At 35.8% G+C, this 23,064-nt stretch overlaps 1 protein-coding gene across 1 annotated transcript; it reads left to right on the top strand.

Moving 5' to 3' along the window:
- Positions 1–5,181: 5,181 nt before the first annotated feature.
- LOC134844373 (kappa-type opioid receptor-like) lies at positions 5,182–8,038 on the top strand (the record flags this gene model as incomplete). The annotated part of the gene is given in 4 exon segments (XM_063861022.1): positions 5,182–5,262; positions 5,473–5,722; positions 6,685–7,172; positions 7,689–8,038. Coding segments are annotated over 4 exon segments (990 nt in total). The 3' UTR covers positions 7,863–8,038.
- Positions 8,039–23,064: the final 15,026 nt, after the last annotated feature.

Genomic DNA, 23,064 nt, shown 5'->3' with positions numbered 1-23,064 from the left:
TTATGATCAATTTTTGATTAATTATGGTAGATTTTTTATCAATTTAGGAAAAACTGGTAGTAAACTTATAATATGATTGATTATTAACAGTTGAAACTGGATGTGAGTTGCTTAAAATTTTTATTAGTCATGGTCAAAAAAGTGTTATAGAAGGGCCAAACTTTTAAGATTTTGTCAAAAGTTTTTCAATTTTTATGATGTTTTGCAAAAATTATTGATTTCAACTTTTTACCAACTTAAACCCAAAGAATTGACCGCTTGCAAAACGCATGCGGTCACAATTATACGCACAATTTTACTTTTATTTAATGCTAAGTTGGGACCGTATTTTCTGGAAGTGTTTGCTATAAAATTATTTAAAAATAATTTTGAGCTACTGTATTGAGCGTTAAGTATTAAAGTTAAATGCAAAATGGGTTTCAATCATTCCAATTTTGCAGTTTTCAAAAACTCTGAAAGTTACAAGAATGTTCCGACTGAATGTTCCGACTGCATTTAAGGCCAATTGAAAGCTTTTTTTGGTTGAATAATTGACAAAATCTGAAAAAAAATGAAAAAATTTTTTAGCTTCATTTTTTTTATCCCAACGCACGCTATGTAAATTACTAAGAGACTAAGAGTGTGTTTAGAGTCTCGTATTGTGATAATAGGGTTAAATTGCCGGACTCATTTCAATTTGGAACGCATTAATTCGCTTCTGCGTGTAATACTTACCCAATATATCGCACTGTAATTATCCCAAATTGGCCAAACTAGCAATTTTCAAACGACCGTAACATAACGAAAAATGCTCACATATTAAGCTTTTTTTAATTTGAGCTTAGGTTAACAATAGCTCTCAGATGATATAAGAAATTAGTCAAAAACGCTTAGTTAACCAGTTGAAAATTTATTGAATAAAAAAACAAATCAGCATAAACATTCCTCACATTCTTCGAAAGTCGGAATAAAAAACATATAAATAATTTAATTAGGGATTTGAAGACACGAAAAAATTTTGCTTCAAGCATCTGCTTTGCCTCGAAAAAACTACATTAAAAACCAGAATTTTTCACTTAATGCTCTTAGTCAAATTTTGCCCACTTTTTGGTTCAAGTTACTTCAAGGTACAACCACCATTAGTTCTCGAAAAGTTTTTAGTTTTTTTGTTTTTTTTTACCCTGGGTATTTGGGTTAATTATTGCTATTAGAAAAATTGTGAGTTTATTATTTTGCTAAAACCTCCAATGTGCTTTCTATGTTTGATCATGTTTTTATAGAAGGGCCAAACTTTTAAGATTTTGTCAAAAGTTTTTCAATTTTTATGATGTTTTGCAAAAATTATTGATTTCAACTTTTTACCAACTTAAACCCAAAGAATTGACCGCTTGCAAAACGCATGCGGTCACAATTATACGCACAATTTTACTTTTATTTAATGCTAAGTTGGGACTGTATTTTCTGGAAGTGTTTGCTATAAAATTATTTAAAAATAATTTTGAGCTACTGTATTGCGCGTTAAGTATTAAAGTTAAATGCAAAATGGGTTTCAATCATTCCAATTTTGCAGTTTTCAAAAACTCTGAAAGTTACAAGAATGTTCCGACTGAATGTTCCGACTGCATTTAAGGCCAATTGAAAGCTTTTTTTGGTTGAATAATTGACAAAATCTGAAAAAAAATGAAAAAATTTTTTAGCTTCATTTTTTTTATCCCAACGCACGCTATGTAAATTACTAAGAGACTAAGAGTGTGTTTAGAGTCTCGTATTGTGATAATAGGGTTAAATTGCCGGACTCATTTCAATTTGGAACGCATTAATTCGCTTCTGCGTGTAATACTTACCCAATATATCGCACTGTAATTATCCCAAATTGGCCAAACTAGCAATTTTCAAACGACCGTAGCATAACGAAAAATGCTCACATATTAAGCTTTTTTTAATTTGAGCTTAGGTTAACAATAGCTCTCAGATGATATAAGAAATTCGTCAAAAACGCTTAGTTAACCAGTTGAAAATTTATTGAATAAAAAAACAAATCAGCATAAACATTCCTCACATTCTTCGAAAGTCGGAATAAAAAACATATAAATAATTTAATTAGGGATTTGAAGACACGAAAAAATTTTGCTTCAAGCATCTGCTTTGCCTCAAAAAAACTACATTAAAAACCAGAATTTTTCACTTTATGCTCTTAGTCAAATTTTGCCCACTTTTTGGTTCAAGTTACTTCAAGGTACGTCCACCATTAGTTCTCGAAAAGTTTTTAGTTTTTTTGTTTTTTTTTTACCCTGGGTATTTGGGTTAATTATTGCTATTAGAAAAATTGTGAGTTTATTATTTTGCTAAAACCTCCAATGTGCTTTCTATGTTTGATCATGTTTTCATTTAAGAAAACTTGTAGCAAGCAATGTTAAGCGCGAAAAAGCGACAATTCATTGAAAACGACAATTCTTCGAACGCAATAACTGATAGTAGTAGGAAAAATCAAAGATTAGTAGAGTGCGGCAGTTTGTAACAAGCGACAATTCATGACAAGGCAGAGCAGGTAGCCACCGCTTGCTATACAGTGGTTGCAGCTCAATATATCTTACTGAGTGATCGCCTGGTTCCAAAAAATGCCTGGTGCTAGTTGTCATTTGTTTCAACCAATGTCGATTTGTTGTTTTCTCCCAAACGTCAGTTTCGACGAATTGCCGACTCAGGGTCGTCTAAATTAGATGCACCTTTAGTAAAATTTTTTTGCAAAAAGTTTTGGAATAAGAAAAAACGTTCAGTCTCTGTATATTTTTCTAGTTAAATAAAAGTGGTATGAGCAGAGGATTATCGTGGAACAAGAAAAGTTATTCAATTTGACTGTTTTCTCTCACGGCTGCTTTCATAAACTTCGAATTTTTACAAAAATCTGAACTTTTTGGCGTGCGGAATCTTTCAAAAATTAAATCTTTAGCATTTCAGAAACATTTTTTGCCCTTAATTTTTTCAGCTTCTCTGGACAACTTTATCTTCATAATTTTTGACAGAATTTTGCAAAGTTTCCAAAAGATTATCTTCAAATTTTTCCAAATAATCTTAAAAATCTGCTGCAGATTGGTTGATGGGAATAAAGTCCTTCGATAAGTTGAAATCCAAGTCATCTTTAGTCTAAATCCATTAGTTTCGTGTTTGATCTGAAACATAGTGTGCTGACGTCGAAAGTGACTTATGGCAATTGAATGAGTTGGCGTCAAACTTTGGTGTTCAAAATTGAGCAAACATTGGACACTCTGGTATGTGTAGCCCCATCAAACTCCCCCCCCCTAATTTTTAATTCAACTGATGCAAAAGGTAGTACTCCGGAACAATAAACAGTCTGCCCTAAATTAGTTTCTAAAATCACTTTGGTCAATTTGCTAGATAAAAATCAATTTATGAAATTAGTAAACTGATGTTTCAATCTGTACCAGGGAGAACTAACCAATCAGTCTCTAGTTAGTCTAGACAAATTAATGAATCTTAAGTGCTAGAAAAATATTGAAACCAGTTTCTGTTTTCCATTAAAGTCATTTGTCTGATAGTTGCGAACTTCTGAACTAATTATCAGGCGATACTATCGGAAAGATGATGAATTCTTTTGTACTTTATTTAAATTAAATGTTTTTTTTTCTGAAAATCCGGCGATGTGTAGAGTTCAAGCTTTTAATCAGATTTGGCTCGCGAATGAGGCAACGTACATTTAAACAACTAAGATCTTTTCATATTCCAAACGTTTTTTTTGCGTCTCATTTGTGTGTAAAAAAGAAAAAAATGAAATTTAAAAACAAGAGAAGCAAAATTTCAACAAAACCCTTTTTTCTCAATTTTCAATCAAAACTATAAATAAAAAAATGCTAGTAAAACAATTATTCAAAAATTGAAATGATACGATGAGCACTTTTAGTTTATGGAGGTCAACCCGGGTATAGTTTTTACAGTGGTTTCCATTGATGTTTGATAAGTAAATCACTAAGAGCTCTCTGGCCGTGGGTATTAAACGAAGTGAAGTTAGCTTTTAGTCAAACTTGAGTCAGAATAAAAATACTGATCAAACGCATTTACAATTAATCCTACCACTGAAATTGGTCATTGACATTCTTTCTGCCACTGAAATCAAAAGCTATCACCGACAGCAAATTTGAAATTGAAATTCAACTTTTCTTTTAAAAAATTTAAGAATAAAATCAAGGAGTTATAATAAAATTAAAGGTTGTAAAATGAGTTGAAACTCGGAAACTAAAATCAACATAACTTAACTATGTTCCTGATTTGAATATTTTTGCTATCAAAACCCAGTTTAGCCAAAAATTAGCTTTGATACGTTTTTTGAAGTCTTGGAATAGTTTTTTTTTTCATCCAAATTGAACCCGCCGGTATGAAACTGAGTCCATATTAATGACTTTTATTATCGCTGATATCTCATATGTCTCGCAATTATCTCCAACTTATTCCTGGCTCATTTAACTTAATTTATTGAGGTTTCGGTAAGTCTATTTGGTCATTAGTAGTTTTTTAGCCTGTAGCTCCCTAATAACAGCGGGAAAGTTTTGACCTTTGGGCTTCCGAATGATTTATGCCAATTATTTTTCCAAATTACGGAACTTTGACGAAGCGGCTTTCATGTATCCCTTTTAACAGAGCCAATGGGTTTGTTTTGGAGTTTCAATTCCTGGAAAAGCTAGATTTTAAAACAAAATTGATTGATTAGCAGTGTGTTTGTTTCAGCCAAAAAAAAAACGAAGCACGTACGTCTTTACACTTTTTTTTAATACTCTCCCTATGCTACCGAAAAATGGACCGCGAAATGCAAGCTCCGGTCTTTATGTCAATTTAAGTAATTTATTTTATACTTAACTATTTATTAGCTATTTATTAATACCCCTTTGAGCACAAGACACGTTTATATTTTGGCTTCCTATTTTGAGTTTCATAAAATCCCTTCCTTAAGTTTTGCCTGGACATAGGCAAAAATAATTTTTTGATTAAAAAATTTCTGAGAGTTTTCACATGAAGAAGTCAGTTCAGTTCATTGAAACTATTTGAGTATCATATATTGGGCTAAGGAAGATTTGAAACATAAAAAGGTTACACAAAAACTAAAAGTTGAACTCGACTTCTTATTCATTTTTTTCACAACTTTCTGACATTCAAATTTAAAAAAAACCAATATGAAGTTTTTTTTTCCAGAAAATGAACGAGACGACGACACTGGCGCTAGATGAACCTCCAGTTGAGTTTGGCTATCAAACTACAATCAGTATATTTCAAGTTAGTAAAACAAATTCTTCCTTGATTCGAAAAAAAAATTCAGTCTAAAGCTTAGTAATTTTATTCTTCTGTAGCGGCGGTTCGAGCACTTTTTCCTCTTATAAATCCGTTTCTATTTTTCTGTGTTTTAAAATATATGAAATAACTCAAAACCTGTAGCCAAAATTAAAGCATTCGAGTTAAACTAGACAAAATACCGTCCATTTTTAGGTAGTGACTACAATAACTGCATTCCTGGGACTTCCTGGCAATGTTTTCGCGTACATGACCGCCTCTAAGTTTACTCAGAAATCATCAGGACAAACATTCATCAAATGTCTGGCTGTGAGCGACACTGTGGCTGGGTTCCAAGATGGATTCATGGAGGCACTGCTGGCCTTCCTTGGAGTCAGTTTCTTCACTCTTCACCCTCTGCTCTGTCGGTTCCTCGGATGGTTCACCTATTTCTCGTCAAGTGCAGGTTTTCTTGTTTTTTTTCGGCCTATTTCGATCACACACTTTTTTGGTTGAAAGTAAAAAGTTTCAGCATCGTTCGAATTTCGTGATAGTCTCATTTAGTTTAATTTAAAAAAATTGATTCTTAACAATTTTAAAACCAGTAAAGCCTCGAAATTGTTTAACTTTTTAATTAATTTTTAAACAAAATAAAATTTTTTAATGGCGGATTGAAGCTTTTTAAAGATAAATTGTCTTCAATAAATTGAAAAATATAGAAACTGTTCTTTCACGCGGAAAAAAAAGCTGCGCTAACAATATTCAAGCCTGCAAGGAACTTGTGAATTATACTTTTTTGTATCGCCCTCAACAAGGCAGTACAGCATTGCTGAATTACAACAGAGCCAAAAAAAATTGTTCATCGGTGCCGAGAATCATAACTCGACCCCCTGACGACCAAAAATGACCCGCCTTGTACTATTTTCAAACATCCATTTTGGGTTGACTGGCCTTAATATTTTTCTAAAGGCGTCTTTGGCGCCAATAAACTTTATAATTTTTTGTGGGAGGGGAGATGGGGGCGCTGAATGATTACAATTTTTCGACAAAAATTTCCCTGCAACATTTGCCTGCCGCGTAGAAAATCTCACTCGTTTTTTTTGCTGAAACATGTGCCTACCGCACAGAAATTTTGGTAAAAAATAAGATATTGAAAGTAATTTGGGAGAGCTCGGAAAATCAATTTGGTCCATCGAAAAAAAATCGAGAAAAATGTTTGAGAATGAAGCTTTAGATCAGCCTCTGCCTGATCTTTTATTTTTATTTTTTTGTGACCCTTTGTTTCTGCAGCAATTTTTGAAAAACTATACTATAAGTTTTTATGATTTTGAAGGACATCATTTCATTTATCTTGTGTTTAACCCACATCTTCTTTAACTAACCGCCGAAAAACAAATAAATACAAAAAAGGCGACTCTTATGTTTCAGCTGGCTATGTTCTTCTTGCAACCGCATTTGACCGAATGATTGCAATTTGGAAACCAATCTGGTACAAACAGAAATCCAAACCAATCCGAGCTTCAATAACTTCACTCGCACTTTGGTTGGTAGTTGGACTTTCGATGCTGCCGAACTTTTTCGAGTACGACTTGATCGGAACATACTGCAATTTCGTGGATACAAATCCTTGGGCTTTTTTGCATGGCTGGCAATTCGATGTTTACTATGAGTTCATTTTCATCGGAGGTTTCATTTTACCAGGAATTTTGATGGTAATAGTGAACTTTCTTATCATATACAAGTTGAAGAAATCTTCAGCGAGTGTTTCAAGGAAAGACAGAGAAGTGACCATATGTCTGATTGTGGTTTGTGTATCTTTTCTGTTATGTCTAAGTGGACTGGGGATCTTGGCACGACTCAGCCTAATTTTGGCCCAAACAAACCCGAGTGGGGCGAATCTCATCAATTATATCAGAGTTTGTGTTTTCAAAATAATACCTAAATTTAACAGCCAAAATTAATTACAGCCGAAAAAAATAACAGCCCTATGAACGGCCAAAATTGAAACAAAATAAAATCAAGTAGAGCAGAGCATATAAGTTAACCAGAATCTTAAAATATTTTTTTTCGAAATTTTGCATTTTTTCGTACATAATTTCTAAATATGTCATAATTTTACATAATTATTAAAAATTCCCAATTTCTTAGCTGGCTCAAGTGATAGTGTATTTATATTTTGATCGGTTTAATATCTCAAAATATGCTTAATTTGTAAAATACAACTTGAAAAAAGAAGCAAAAAGGTTCACAAACTTCTGGCAAACTTAAAATTTTAGATGGCTTTAAAAACTCTATAATTTCTGAATTATAATTTTGAAATGAAAGAGATTTCAAAAATACAGCAAAATAAAGTTTTGTAAATATTACTTTGATAGATTTGACTGCATGCTTTTTAGTTTTCAAAAACATTGAAATAAAAATTTGTTTTTCAGAAATTTCCTGCAGTGTTGAACAACTCGATGAACTTCTACGCTTATTTTGCAGCCAGTTCATATTTCCGGAAAACCTTCTTCGAGGCCATTGGAATGGCAAAGTCGGACGATAGAAGGACTAGCACAGTCGGATCGAACATTAGACAGAGTGGAGCTCCGGTATCAACTAAGTAACCCGAAAATCTATTGAAGGGCCAAAAATGCGCAAAGATGACCTGTAATCAACCAGCCTGCCAAATCTTTTTGATTCTCTTTTTTCAATATCAGCTTTCCTGCACTCATTTTGAACCAATCTTTACCCTGTTCCTTAATTTATAACTGTAATCAGACTGATCAAACATCGAATTTAAAGTTTGGCGTTAGATTGTTTTAAAGGCCGTGACATTAGGTGATCAGGTCTTCATTTTGAGCTGGTCTATGTTTTTACCAGCCGCCTAAGAAATTGGATAGAACTTTTGAAAATTTTTTATTTTTACTAGAAAACTGAATTGATCTTCTTGATGATATTTGAGTTGAAGATCGATTGTCAAAACAAAAGTTTGAAATTGTCGTAGAATTATAGTTACTGTTATTGTTCTAAAGATTTCGGTAAATCGGAATCTTACACGAAAGACAATCTACTGAATTGATATTTGCAATTAAACATTTTAAAAAAAATACTGCTCGTATCAGGGCGAAGCCGTGAATGTTCCGACTGCCTTTTAAGGTCTATGGAGCAGTAATATCAAGAAAAAAAATTAAATGTAATAATAACAAAATGAAGTTTTTTTTTCAATTTGAGATTTTTTGTGAAATTAAATCCCAACACGCCATATAAAGTACAAGTGATAAATTTCGCTCCTAGTAACAAATCAAATACACAAGTAAGCTTCCTTCAACCAATTTGGAACGACTTCTAAGCTGGATTAACTCTCCGCTTAGGCGTTAATAGCGCGAAATATATCGGGCGTTAATTGTCCCAATTTGGCCAAAATGCTAATCTTTAAGTCCTCATAACTTTTTGAAAAAATCTCAGGTGAAATTCACATTCAAGCTCAAAACAATAATATTTTTCGAATGATATAAAAAATTTTTGTTTAAAATGGCTAGTTAAAAAGTCAAAATTTGTCTGAAGAAAAAACCCACGCCGCGCAAAAATCATCCGTTGCCGAAACCTATGTGGCCGAAAATAGATAGCGCAACGAACAGACGGTGTAACTTTGTCCTTGAACTGTTCTAAAGTTTTCGGTAAATCGGAATCTTACAGTGACGATTTTTTTGTAAGATTTGTTGGCTTAGAAAATAACAGCATGTTTAAATAAAATCAAAAAGTTGAATTTCAATAACTGATTCTGAGTTAGTCTGCAAAATTAACGCATGGACAAGTTCTAAACATTACAACTTTCTGTGCATTTTGCACCATTCTTGATTGCTCTCGTTGGCATCTGAACTTGGGCAGACAACTTTTCAGGGGCGGATTTAGGATTTTCTTGAGGGGCGGATTTTCAAAAAACTTCAGAAATTTCTTCGACGTTTATTTTAGGTCGACCAAATTGATTTTCCGAGCTCTCGCAATCACTATAACTTTACGAAAATTAATCACAGTTGAAATATCTTTTCAAATTTGAGCTCAGGACAACAATACCTTTCAAATGATATAAAAAAATATCCGTCAAAAATGGCTAGTTAAAAAGTCGAAATTTGTTTGACGGAAAAAACCTACCCCGAGCACAAATATTCGGTTACTTTCGTATCGAAAGTCCCAACAAAAATTAAATGTAATAAATTAAAATGAAAAAAAAGTTTCTAAATTTTTTTTTCATGAAAATCATCCCCACCCCCACTTTCGCTCCTAGTAACAAATCAAATACACAAGTAAGCTTCCTTCAACCAATTTGGAACGACTTCTAAGCTGGATTAACTCTCCGCTTATGCGTTAATAGCGCGAAATATATCGCGCGTTAATTGTCCCAAAATGGCCAAAATGGCAATTTTTAAACTCCGTAACATTACAAAAATTAATTACAGGTGAAATATCTTTTCAAATTTGAGCTCAGGACAACAATACTTTTCGAATGATATAAAAAAAACTCAATCAAAAAATGGATAGGTAAAAAGTCGAATCTGTCTGAAGAAAACAAAACTCAACCCGAGCACAAGTATTCCGGAAAAATTTGTTTCGGGTGTACGCTCATCCAATTTTTTTTATTACATCCAATCGCAAAGTCACAGAGAAATACAAGTTTCTTGGAGTATTTGCAGCCGAAAATTTTCTACCTCACATTCCAAACAATGCCTTTATGATTGCTTGTGATCACTTCGAAATCCGATTCTCCGAGGACTCAATCGACTCTGATATGCCTTTGTTATACTTTACAGATCCTCTCGGTCTGCCTCTCTTTAATTACAGCAACATCTATCAAAAGATAAACGAGAAATTCAATCAATTCATAGAACTGATGACAGTAGTTCCAATGCAAAGCGCAAACTCTACCAAGTGTGTTTTTTTTGTATTTATATTGCACATTTGGTTTTTAGCTCAAATTTTTAATGTGATGCTTTGGTTTTTTATATACATTAATGATGACGTTTTGAAACCTTTCCTGACTCATATGCTTTTCCATCGACTATCTGTTTAATCTGTCTTATTTGTACACTTTTCATTTGATTTTGGAACTACATTTTTGTAGTAATTGACATGTTTACCCAATTGTTAACTGAAAATCAATAATCCGAGAAGTTAGTCTTCTATCAAAGTAAGCAAAAACAAAACTGATCTACGGGGTTATATCGCCATAACAGCCGCCTTTCGGCTGAGAGTCGAGCGCCGTGCGTTTTTCTCTACTCGGACCCTAAGAAATTTTATTCTATCTTCAATTTTATAGTAATTAACAAATTAGGTACAAGTTTTGATAGTATTTATACACAAAAACAGATCGAACGTACACAATACTCGTACGTTTCCTAACCCATATGCTTTTTCATTAAAATTATCAACTTATTAATGAAATTGGTATATTATCGTTTAAACATTTTTTGTCGCCAAACCTCTGTTTTTTTCTGAGTGTGGTTGCGCCAATGTAGTCCAAACAGTTTTAATTGCCTCAAGATATTGATCAGTTCAATGAAAATCAGCTCAATTCCATTATCTCAATCTAATTACACCAAGTAACTCAACGTACAACACGTGTTTCAAGAGTATCGATTTATCGTTTTTTCGCTACTTTTCCTGTCAGTCGAATCTTTTGATCGTTCAGATTGGGTCAACCTTGATCCTACTAAAAGTCAGCTAACTGTCTAGCCACAGCCAACGTAAATGAAACTTTTTGCTTTAATGTATAAGTTTCAACTATGAAAAATGCATTTTGCAAGAAAGTAGTTCACAATTACCAACAGTTTAAATCTACCGGCGATAATTTATACGTTAAGTTTAATTCCACTCAAGTATGAACGTTTCCAAACAACACTTAGTCGATCCATTAACAGAAAGAAACTTTGTTTTTTATATGGAGACAATGGATTGTCATACCTTATTGTCAAACATGCAAAACAATGCATGAGGACAATTACTTGTCACACCCCCTTGTCATCACATGGGAGGACAACCCACCCCTATCGCGTTGCAAAAAATGCATACTACTTATAGCTTTGATTAGCTTGCATAGAAAAACCTAACATTTTGCGCACCGAATCGTCATTAAGACAACTTAAAATATTTCATAGTTTCTAAAAAGTTTGCTCAGAAAACTTACACTTTTTGCAAACCGATTCGGTCTATGGAAATCAAACAGTTTGAAAAATTCACAGTTTCACGGTTTGAATGGCTTGCTCTTAAAAGTTTCAACTTTTCACAAACCGATTCAATCTATGAAATATCTTGAAACATTTCAAAGTTTCTAAGACTAAAAAGCTTGCTCAGAAAACTTTAGTTTTTCGCGACCCGATTTGTCTATGATGCAACGTGAAATGTTTCATAGTTTCTAAGCTTGAATCTCTCACTAAGAAAAACTCACATTTTTCGGAAACTGAATCACTCGGAAAAAAATTGAAATAATTAAAAATTTCAATGCTTCAAAAGCTTGTTGACACAACATGTTTTTTCTGCAGGTCTATGAAACCTTTTGAAACTTTTCGAGTTTTCTTAGCTGGAATTGCTGGCTTGGAAAATTTGAAATTTTTCCTTAACCGATAATAGCTTGCCTAAAAAAATTTAAACTTTTCAGGAACTGAGTTTCATAGCTTGAATATCTTTGTTAAGAAAAACTTTTCGAGACCAGATTTAATTCATAAAATGACTTGAAATATTTTAAACTTTCATAGCTTGATAACCCGCCTTCTTTGTTGAACTTTTGCTAGCTGATTCGCTCTATGGAACAATTAAACATAATTTAATGATTCATTTCTTCACTAGCAGGGTTAAAAACATGAAATTTTTGCAAAACGATTTGGTCTATGAAATAACTTGAATCGGTTGAATATCTGCTTGAAAAAACTTAAACTTTTTTTAAACCGATTCCCTTCATGAAATATTTCAAAGCTTTGAAGCTTCAATCGCTTGCTTATGAAAAATAATATTTGTGAACCGATTAGCTTTATGAAATATCTGAAAAAGTGTCTTTGCTGGTATAGTTTTCTTAGAAACACTTAAATTTTTTGCCATCCGGTCCACTTCATGAAATAATTTGAAAATTTTTTTAAGGTTTCATAGCGACTTGAATCAGTTTCAGAAACAACTTAGAAACCAACAATCTTTCTGAGAGATGTTTCAAGTTTCAAGGCTTGAATTGCTTGCCTAGAAAAACTTAAACTTTCGCCAACCGATTTGTCTGCGAGACTACTTGAAAAACTTCAGTCTCATAGCTTTGAATAGCTTGCTTAGAAAAACTTAACTTTTCGCCAGCCGATAAATCTATGAGTCAACTTGAAAAAATTCAGTTTCATAGCTTTGAATAGCTTGCTTAGAAAAATCTAAGTTTTCGCCAGCCGATTAGTCTATGAGACAACCTGAAGTTTTCCAGTTTCATAGCTTTGGTTAGTTTGCTAGAAAAACTCTACCTTTTCGCGAAATGATTCGTCTATGATAGAGCTTCAGATGTTTCCAAATTTCAAGGCTTGATTAGCTTGCTTAGAAAACTTGAATTTTTGCGAATTGGTTATATATATATATCAGTTTCATAGCTTTGAATATCTTGCACAAAAAATCTTTAATTTTTGCGAACCGATTGGTCTATGAGACAACTTAAAGACTTTTAATAGTTTGCTTGAATAGCTTGCTCAGACAACCTTTAATTTTTCGCGAACTGATTCGTCTATTAGTTATTTTGAAAAGTTTCTTAATTTTTGTTTTAAGTATCTCGCTTAGAAAAACTTAAATTTTTGGCAAACTGAATCAGTTTATGAAAAAAAATTGAGTTATTTTAAATTTTCAAAGATTAATGTGCTTGCTTTTGATTTTCTCACAAACCAATTCAGTCTATGAAATAGCTTGAACTACTTCAAAGTTTCCGAGACTAAAAAGTTTGCATAGAAAAACTAATTTTTTTGCGCAACAATTCGTCTGAGAGATATTTCAAATTTCAAGGTGAGATTTCCCTCAGTTAGTAAAATCCGAATACTGAATTAAATATGATATATAAATAGATAGAATAGAGTAATGTATATAGAATAATCGTTTCCAGACTTGAATAAAGATTAACAGATTTCTCAACTCGATCTTAGACCTCAGGCTTTCGCAACTGGCATTTTCACATTCTCAAGTGACAGACAATCAGGCTGGTAAGATTTGTCCTTGAGTCAATTTACAGCACTATGATGAATAGATAATAAGACATAGTTATATAAAATATACTTAAATAAATAGAACAGAGTGAGGTACCGAAGGTCGCCTCATGACATTCCCCCCTCTGGAAGAAAATTTATCATGTATAAATTTTGGCTTTAACGAAAGTATGGAATAGCAATGCAGTATAGCCCCTGCAGAGAGTCGACACGGTCGAATAGTAAGGCAAAAAGAAGATAAAGTTTAAGTAAGTTTGAGGTTTCAGGAGTCACTCTTAGGTTCCTCAATTCTAATCCTCTTGAACGGCGTAACCTGTTCTTTAGTCCTCGGGAAAGGCAGCTGGATTTCCTTTGCGACCAATTGGGGCGAATGAAGTAGCAATCGTCTGCTCTAGGGTAGGTTCTTGTGGCGATGATTTAGTAGGCACAGACTCTGTGACACTCTTAACTGAATGGCAAAGAGGGTCGCCAAAAAACCTCGTAGGTTTCTTGGAACGCCCTGAAGACCGGGTTGAGGCACTCTTGGTAGAATCAGTGACCTCCGGAAGAACTGTTGTAGCCGCGCCCCGAATCTCCTCTTGTTGACCATTTCCTGACGTATGGGGTCCCGATTGAGTGGACGACTCATGAGGCGTTGCCAAGGGATCCGTTGTCGATGCTGAAGCTGTTACAGTAGTCAATGGCATAGTCGTTATCTGTGGCGGAACAATCTCCTGAGCCACGCCCTGCGGCGTTGAACGGGGTGCCTCCACGAACTCAAGCTGTGGTACAGTGATCAATGAGTTCTCACTCGACAACTCCGCAGTAAGATCGATCACCTTGCCCTTGGAAGGTTCGCTCGTGTGCTTCTGAATTGGTGAAGTAGATTGATGAGAGTGAGGCCGAGGACAAATTCGTCTTTGGATTCTCTCTCCCATTGTGCCAGGCGCAGTTGAAAACTTAGGGTAGTTAAAGTTATGTCTTAAGCTTGGATGATTTTTTCGGTAGACTTTTTCCTTGTCAGTTATGTAAGTGTGGTCCGTAATACGAGTAATTTTGATTTTAGTTAGTTTGAATAGAGGTTTTCCTGATTTTCGATCAAGCACTTTCCGAAATATTTTGACTCTTAGAGGATCTTGCAAAACTAGTTTTTCTAATTTACGTGTTTTTGAGAGTCTTTTTGGCCTCGTTGAAGACGACACATTCATTCGCTGAGAATGCGATAAGGCTGGCGCTGACGGATCTCTAACATGATCGTAGACGCGTAACATCCCCTTTGTAATCCTATTTTTCAGCGAGGTGGCAAGATCACTATTTCGGGCGGTCAATTCCCGAAGGAGCTCGCATCCCTGTTGCGGTTGCACATTCCGTTTCAACTGATTCCAAGTGTTAGCTGCCTTAGCAAGATCTCCAGAGTTTTGTACGGCTGACTGTCTGCTACTCGATTGCCCACTCCAAAAAGTGGTTTGAACTTGCATGGAATGTCCGGACTACGTGAAATTCCTCGAGGCACAACTTTAGCCCCGTCCCGGCTATAGTCTTGGCTTGATCGCTGCTCCGGTGACAGGAGGTTTCTTTCCAGTCCTTGCGCCGAAGTAGGAGAATTAACAACATTATCACGTGCTATCGAGAACTAAGTATTAGGTTTTCCACCATAGTGTAGCTCAAAAGAAGATGTTTTTAACGTAGAGTGTTTTGTTTTCCGAATATCGTCAACGATTTGTTGTAATGTTGATTTCAAGTTTGTAAAATTAGGATCTAATTTCTCGGTTCCCAACTTCCGTTTAATGGTCTGAATGGACCGTTCAACCAGCCCGCAACTGCGATGATCCCCCACCGCTGTGAGGACATGTTTTATGCCTCTACTTTTGCAAGACTCTTTAACAATGTCAGAGTTAAACCCAGAGCCGTGATCCGTTCTAATGCTTTTCGGAATGCCGTGATTACGAAGGTATGATCTTAAGAACTTGACCATTTTTTTCGCACTCGTTGTCTTAGTTAACATCACCAAAGGGTATTTAGAAAAGCGGTCGATTGCGACTAGAATATGAATCTTCCCCTTTTTATCATCAATTAACGGACCCGCAAAATCAAGTTGTACTTCTTGATTCGGGGCTGACAGCGGTGGTAATGGTTTAGCAGAGTTATAAGTTGTTAAAGTTTTGATATTCTTACCAAATAGAGTACATTCCGGGCATTTTTCACAGACATTAACAATCTGACGATTGAGAAACGGCCACCATATGTATTCAGAAGCGTTCATCATAGCCGCCTGTCCAGGATGCGATCGGTGAAATCGAGTCAGGATGGCACTCCGCAGCTGCTCAGGGATAGCCAACTTGTTGTCTATCAAGACGCAGTTATTCATCACCGCCGCCTTCGTCCAGAATTGGGCCATGTACGTCCCCAGTTTGTTAAAGGATTGCACGTCCTTGTTGATGATCGCCGTCGGCATCGGTCCGAGGAACCGGTCTTCTCCCGTAAGCTCCCTCAACAGGTCAACGTCAAAAAGTCCTGGTAAGCCGACAACTTTCGTCTTGTCTGAAGTAACCAACGATTTGTGATTATTACTGGCATGAAATCCCAATCTAACCACTTCTTTTTGTCGGGCCTGCTTCGTCAGTCTCTCCCTCCGGCACTTGTCCAGAAATTGGGCAAGGGCCTTCCGTGTGGACTGTCCCCGAGCGACCACAAAACGGTCTTGAGAGTGTTTCATCCTGGGCAGATTTCGGTTCCGTATCTGATTCAATCGACTCGAACGATTCATGGAGCTAGCACTTGAGAATCCGCATCTTTGTTGACTTGGGATACGAAAATTAGGGGAATTTGTAGAAACATTTTCAACGAAGTTAAGGAGATTTGATTGTTCAAGTGTATTATTTGCGAGATCAGTAGAATTAGTAGAAGTATTAGAGTTATTTAGAGTAGAGCTTAGAGCAGAGTTTTGAGCGAGATTATTTGAAGCATCCATAATGTAACTTGACTTTGAGATGTAAGGTCGGAGACAATGATTTCCCTTCACAAACTTCCGGTTTAACGTATCTTATTTGCATACTAGGCTGTGAGTGGTCGAGCGGACTAGAGCATGAAGAGTCGACCTCTCGCGGCGAGAACGCAAAACCGCGATTTTGCATACGAGCCTGTGATTGGCTGATTGACTGAGAGCATGATTTAACGCCCTCTAGCGACGAGATACCGTAACTAGATAACAAATTAACCTCTAGGGATTGGGTAATGAGTTGGTTATTAAACGCGACGCCCTCAATGGGCGACGAGCGACACTTGCAAGAATCCGATTGGTCAATTAAGACAGCAGATGATTTGTCCATTGTTTTCGTTAGGAGGTGGCGAATATTACCTCCAATTTTTACCGTACCGTTTGGTCGTTTGAAGTCGATTATGATATGAAACTTGCCCCTACAGACAGTATTTGCGATCTGAACGGAGTGCAGATTGAGTTTAAAGTATTATGAAAGGCTTGAATAGATTTAATGACAAATACTTCGTCATGCGACGACGGTAGAGGAGCTTTAAATGTCGGGTGTCTCGACATATAAACTACAAAACCCAGAGAGGGACCTGGTACATGTTCAGTTACATAATCAAACGGGATGAGACGATGCGCCCAACGAGATAACCGCGACTGATAAGATTTCTTGCCATACGTTTCAATGAGTGCTGAGATAATAGCTTTGTGATCGGTTAAGATAACAAAACGCTTACCTAGTTCGCACGCCCACACAATGGCCAGAAGCTCTAACTCATTAGTGCTATATTTGATTTCTGCTGAATTAAGAAACCTAGAGGCAAACGCAATCGGGCCCAGACATTTGGTGCTACTTCCTGTTCCAAACAAGCTCCTAGTCCACTGTGACTCGCGTCACATTTTACTCGAGAAGCTTTTGAGGCATCATAGTGATACAAGTTAGGAATGTTTGCAATGAGGTCTAAAATTTTCTGAAAAGCAGTATCTTGCTCTTCCCCTCACACAAAGGATTTCTTATTTTCCGCTTTCAAAGATGCTCGGAATGCGACCGTGTACTTAAGCAATTCTGGAATGAACTGTTGAAGATGATTGAGAGTTCCCATGAATGATCTTAATTGCTTAAGGGTTTTCGATGGCATAAATGATTGGATAGCCTCGATTTTTGAAAACTTCGGAGTGTAACCAGATTCATCGATTTCATACCCTAACCAGACTAACTTGTTAACCGAGAACTCACATTTGCTTAGTTTTAGCGCCCATCCTTCTTCATTCAATCGATCCCTGACCTTTTCGACTAAAGTGTTGTGATCTTCAACTCTTCCTTTAGTGACCACCAGTATATCATCAAGGTAAAATATGACTCCTTCCAATCCTTGTAAAGTACAATCCATCGCTTTCTGAAATTCCGTGGGCATATCCGTCAATCCGTAGAAACCAGTATTGAATCGATATGTGCCGGTTGCTTCTCCACACAAAATACTAAAGTTACAAGGACTACTGGTTAAATCAGATAATGGTAACTGACTAAAAGCTTATTTGAGGTCAAGAGATGTAAACCACACTTTTCCAGGTGTGTCTCTAGTGATGATTTGAGCCGCCGAATCAATCAATTCATGCATATTAGGCATTTGGTACTTGTTTTGCCAGATTTGGGCATTCATTGGTTTAGCATTAAGTGCAAGTTTTGTTGTCTCGTCCTTTTTAGCAGTTAGTACTATGGGTGCAAAAAAATGGTCCGTCGTACACTTTTCTAATTTTTCAATATGTTTATCTTTGATTAACTTTTTGATCACAGACGTGACTCGATCTTGTAAATGAATGGGGACTTTGCGGCCTTTAACTTGCCTAGGTATCAAACGATCTTTAAAGTTGGTGAACACTTTATGGTTTTTCGACCTCCCCAGCCTGTTGAACACATTAGACTACCTTTTCACAAAGTGGTCCCTCCAGAATTGAGAAGAAGGGTCCAATTCCTCCACATCCTCTGTGAAGTTAACTTCAGTGGGTCCTCGTTGAACTGCTTCAATTCCCAATTGTTCGTGAAGGTTTAACCAAGCAAATTTCGAGTCCGATTTTCGGACACCAAGAAACGCGCGTTGTCGATTTTCTACCCTTTCGACGCAATCGGAATTTCCAATGACCCAAACAGGTTAATTGGTTTTTTTTTAATCCACGTAAGTGACACCTAGTGGATATCTCCCGACGTCCTTAAACGTAACATGGGGAAGCTGTCTCACCGGTATTTCCGCCGTTTTCTTGTTCAGGAATGAAACGGGACTACCGGTATCCACCGTAGCTTAAAAAATGAGTTACCGGAACGTAATTGAATAAAGGGGCTCCTCGGTTGTCCTTCCTCCGCCTTTAAGAGTTCTATATTATTGATTTATACGATATCCACTGCCATGACTCCATATTCCGGTTCGCTATCATCGTTTGCATCGATAAAATTGCACTCTTGATCGGTAGATGCCTCGTCCTGTTGACTCGGCGTATTGTAGTGTTACATACCTTGGCAAATTGACCTTTTTTTACAATCATTACAAGTAGCTTCTCTGGCCGGGCACGTCCGACGGCGTTCGAGGGAAAATGGGCTACAACAAAATTAGCAAGGTTTGTTTTGATTCTGGCGTTGATTGGAACGATTTGGGCCTCCTCCGCGACTGTTGTTTCCCTGATTCCTGGATTGCTGGACCGAAGAAGTTTGACCCGAATGGAACTGGCGTTTGTCGAAGAAGAGTTCTTATGTGGTAGTAACTTCTGGAATTGCTCTGATGTCTTAGCTCTTTTCTCATTCTCCAATGCCAATTGCAGAGTGTCGTCAAGATTAGCCTTCGCCCTGATTAGTTGCCGTTGAACCTCTACATAACTAATACGACCAATAAATAAGTCCTTCAAAGTGGCTCTTTCTTGGTCGATCGGCCAATTACATAACGCGGTTTGAGCGCTTAGTCGTGCGTTGAACGAGAAAAACGAATCATTTTCCTGCATAAAAATTGTGTTATACAACTTAATTTGTTCGACTGTATAATCCCGCTCTGCTTTGAATAGATCTTCACAACATTTGTGAAAGTCAATGAAAGAGGATGTATTCAAGTCCACATGAGGATAAGAATCCAAAAATCGCTTCTTTCCCTCATTTCCTAGCGCAAAGAAGAGTCTAGATTTTAGACGCGCCTCTGCCTTGTGATAGCACCAGTTATGTCCTATACGAGGGCCTTTCCGTCTCCTTTCTTGATTGTACTCGTCGATTCTTCTATTCGCTGCTGTAACTCGAAGAGTCCTGTTTGCCACATCTGCTGCATTTTCATCGATTCCTGGAGCTTCAGGCTTCGGATAAGGTTCATCAACTAACTCCGCTGGGGCAACTAACACATTCCCCGGCGAGATATTGCCTTTGAGACTAACGGCCAAGAAAAACTGTCCCAACCATGTCTCCCAAATAAATGGTGGGTTAATCGATGTTTTAGCCCAAAATTGGGGTATTCCGAGTATGTCAGTCCTGTCTTCATTCACAGGAACTGCTGGCTGCGCCATGAGATTTCCCTCAGTCAGTGCAGGGAAAACTTGTTCATAAAATCCGAATACTGAATTAGATATGATATATAAACAGATAGAATAGAGTAATGTATTAGGAATAATCGTTTCCAGACCTTAATAAAGATTAACAGTTTTCACAACTCGAATTTACACATCAGGCTTTCGCAACTGGCATTTTCTCATTCTCAAGTGACAGACGATCAGGCTGGTGAGATTTGTCCTTGAGTCAAATTACAGCACTATGATGAATAGATAATAAGACATAGTTATATAAGATATTCATAAATAAATAGAATAGAGTGAGGTACCGAAGGTCTCCTCATGACACAAGGCTTGAATTGCTTGCCTAGAAAAACTTAATTTTTCGCCAACCGATTAGCCCATGAGACAACTTGAAGTTTTCGAGTTTCATAGCCTTGGTTAGTTTGCCTAGAAAAACTTTACCTTTTCGCAAAATGATTCGTCTATGATAGAGCTTCAGATGTTTCATTATTTCTGAGAGATATTTCAAGTTTCAAGGCTTGAATAGCTTGCCCAGAAAAAATTAAATTTTGCCAACCAATTTGTCTGCAAGGCGACTTGAAAAATTTCAGTTTCATGTCTTTGAATAGATTGCTTAGCAAAACTTAACTTTTCGCCAGCCGCTTAGTCTATGAGACAACTTGAAAAATTCGATTTCATAGCTTTGAATAGCTTGCTTAGAAAATCCTACGTTTTTGCCAACCGATTAGTCTATGAGACAATTTGAAGTTTTCCAGTTTCATAGCTTTGGTTAGTTTGCCTAGAAAAATTTTTCTTTTTCGCGAAATGATTCGTCTATGATAGAGCTTCAGATATTTCAGATTTTCTGAGAGATTTTCAAGTTTTGCCTAGAAAAACTTTTACTTTCGCCAACCGATTTGTCTGCGAGGCAACTTGAAAATTTTCAGTTTCATGTCTTTGATTAGCTGATTAGTGTGGAATAGCTTTAGATTTTCAAAGTTTCATTGATGGAATAGCTTGTTTTCGAAAACCTTGATTTTGCCGGGACTGGTTCGCTCTATGAAATAAGACGATACCTTTCAAAAAAATTTGAAAAATATTTCGAGAATTTTTTTTAGTATTTCAAAGCTTCATAGCTTGAATAGTTTCCTTTAATTAAAGATTTTTGCAGACCGAGTTGCTCTATGAAATAAGTTTCGTTGAGTGACTCCAATGGTTGAGTGGCTCCGATTGAAAAAATAAATTTTTCATTTTCTGAATCTTCTCATGAGACAACTCGAACTATTTCAACTTTCATAGCTTGAGTAGATATCTTACGACGAAATTTTGATTCTTCTCGGACTGATTCGCTCTATGGAATACGTTGAAAATTTTCAAAAAGTTTTTCTTAATAGCTTGCAAAAAACATGATTTTGCGAACCAGTTAGATCAATGAAATAACTTGAAATATTTCAAAGATTGAATATCTTGCTTGAGAAAATCTTGATTTTTCGCCAATTAATTCGGTCTAAGAACCAACTTGAAATATTTCAAAGTTTCCTTGCTTACTGGTTTCAATAAAAAAACGATAAAATAACGCCACTTGATTTGCTCCATGAAATAACTAAAGTTTTTAAAACTTTGATAGCTTGAAATGCTCGCATGGAAAAACTCAATTTCTCCGCGAAAAAATTTGATCTGAAGGTATTTGAAATTTTTAGATTCAACAGAAAATGGATTCAACAGGAAAATTTAAACTTTTTGCCATCCAAATTGCTTCATGATTTAACTTGAAGGTTTTCGAAGTTTTTAGCTGGAACAGCTTGCTTAGAAAAACCTAAATTTGTTGCAAACCGATTCGTTTTTTTGAAAATAAAAAAAATTAAATTAATTTACGATATGGTGTAAGCTAAAATTGATCAAAATTTCATAGCTTGAACAGCTTGATCAAATCAAGAGCTAAATTTTTGCGAGCCGATTGATTATTGAGGACGAATTTCTTGTCTTATATTTCAAACTAATGGCAAAAACTTTGATGCTATTTTAGCTGCCATAAGGTGCAATGGTTAAGAGCAAGCGATCATTTTAGTCATTATTTAAGAAGAGCTTCGAAATTCTTTAAGCCTTGCGTTCACAGATTCTTTTCAGTCTGAAACAAATCAACTCAAAATCACCATGCTTAGAAAAACTAACTTGCTTAGATTAGTCTATGAGACAACTTGAAAATTTTCAGTTTCATAGGTTTGAATAGCTTGCTTAGAAAATCCTACGTTTTTGCCAACCGATTAGTCTATGAGACAACTTGAAGTTTTCCAGTTTCATAGCTTTGGTTAGTTTGCCTAGAAAAACTTTACCTTTTCGCGAAATGATTCGTCTATGATAGAACTTCAGATGTTTCCAAATTTAAAGGCTTGATTAGCTTGCTTAGAAAACTTGAATTTTTGCGAATTGATTAGTCTATGAGACAACTTGAAAATTTTCAGTTTCATAGCTTTGAATAGCTTGCTTAGAAAACCCTACGTTTTTGCCAACCGATTAGTCTATGAGACAACTTGAAGTTTTCTAGTTTCATAGCTTTGGTTAGTTTGCCTAGAAAAACTTTACCTTTTCGCGAAATGATTCGTCTATGATAGAACTTCAGATATTCCAAGTTTCAAGGCTTGAATAGCTTGCCTAGAAAAACTTAAACTTTCGCCAACCGATTTGTCTGCCAGACATTTTAAAGAATTTCAGTTTCATAAGGTGCAATGGTTAAAAGCAAGCAATCATTATGGTCAACATTTAAGAAAATCTTCAAAATTCTTTAAGCTTTGCATTCACAGATTCTTTTCAGTGTGAAACGAATCAACTCAAAATCACCATGCTTAGAAAAACCAGCTTGCGCGCAAACTAATTCGCACTATCAAATAACTTGATATATTTCAAACTCTTATCGTATACCCCATTTGCTACATGAAACAACTTGATTCATTTCGAAATTTCCTAGCTGGATTAGCTTACTTACTGATTCGTTCTGTAAAATAACTTGAGATTTTTTATCGCTTGAATGGCTTTTATAGAAAAACTTAATTTTTCTTCAACTGATTTGCTTCATGTTTCAAAGTTTCATGGCGTGAGTAGCTTGCCTGCATGCCGTCCGATTCACTATCCATGAAA

Source organism: Symsagittifera roscoffensis, chromosome 4 (genome assembly GCF_963678635.1).
Source record: "Symsagittifera roscoffensis chromosome 4, txSymRosc1.1, whole genome shotgun sequence".
Taxonomy (NCBI): Eukaryota; Metazoa; Xenacoelomorpha; order Acoela; family Convolutidae; genus Symsagittifera; species Symsagittifera roscoffensis.
This window is presented reverse-complemented; position numbering and strand designations above follow the sequence as displayed.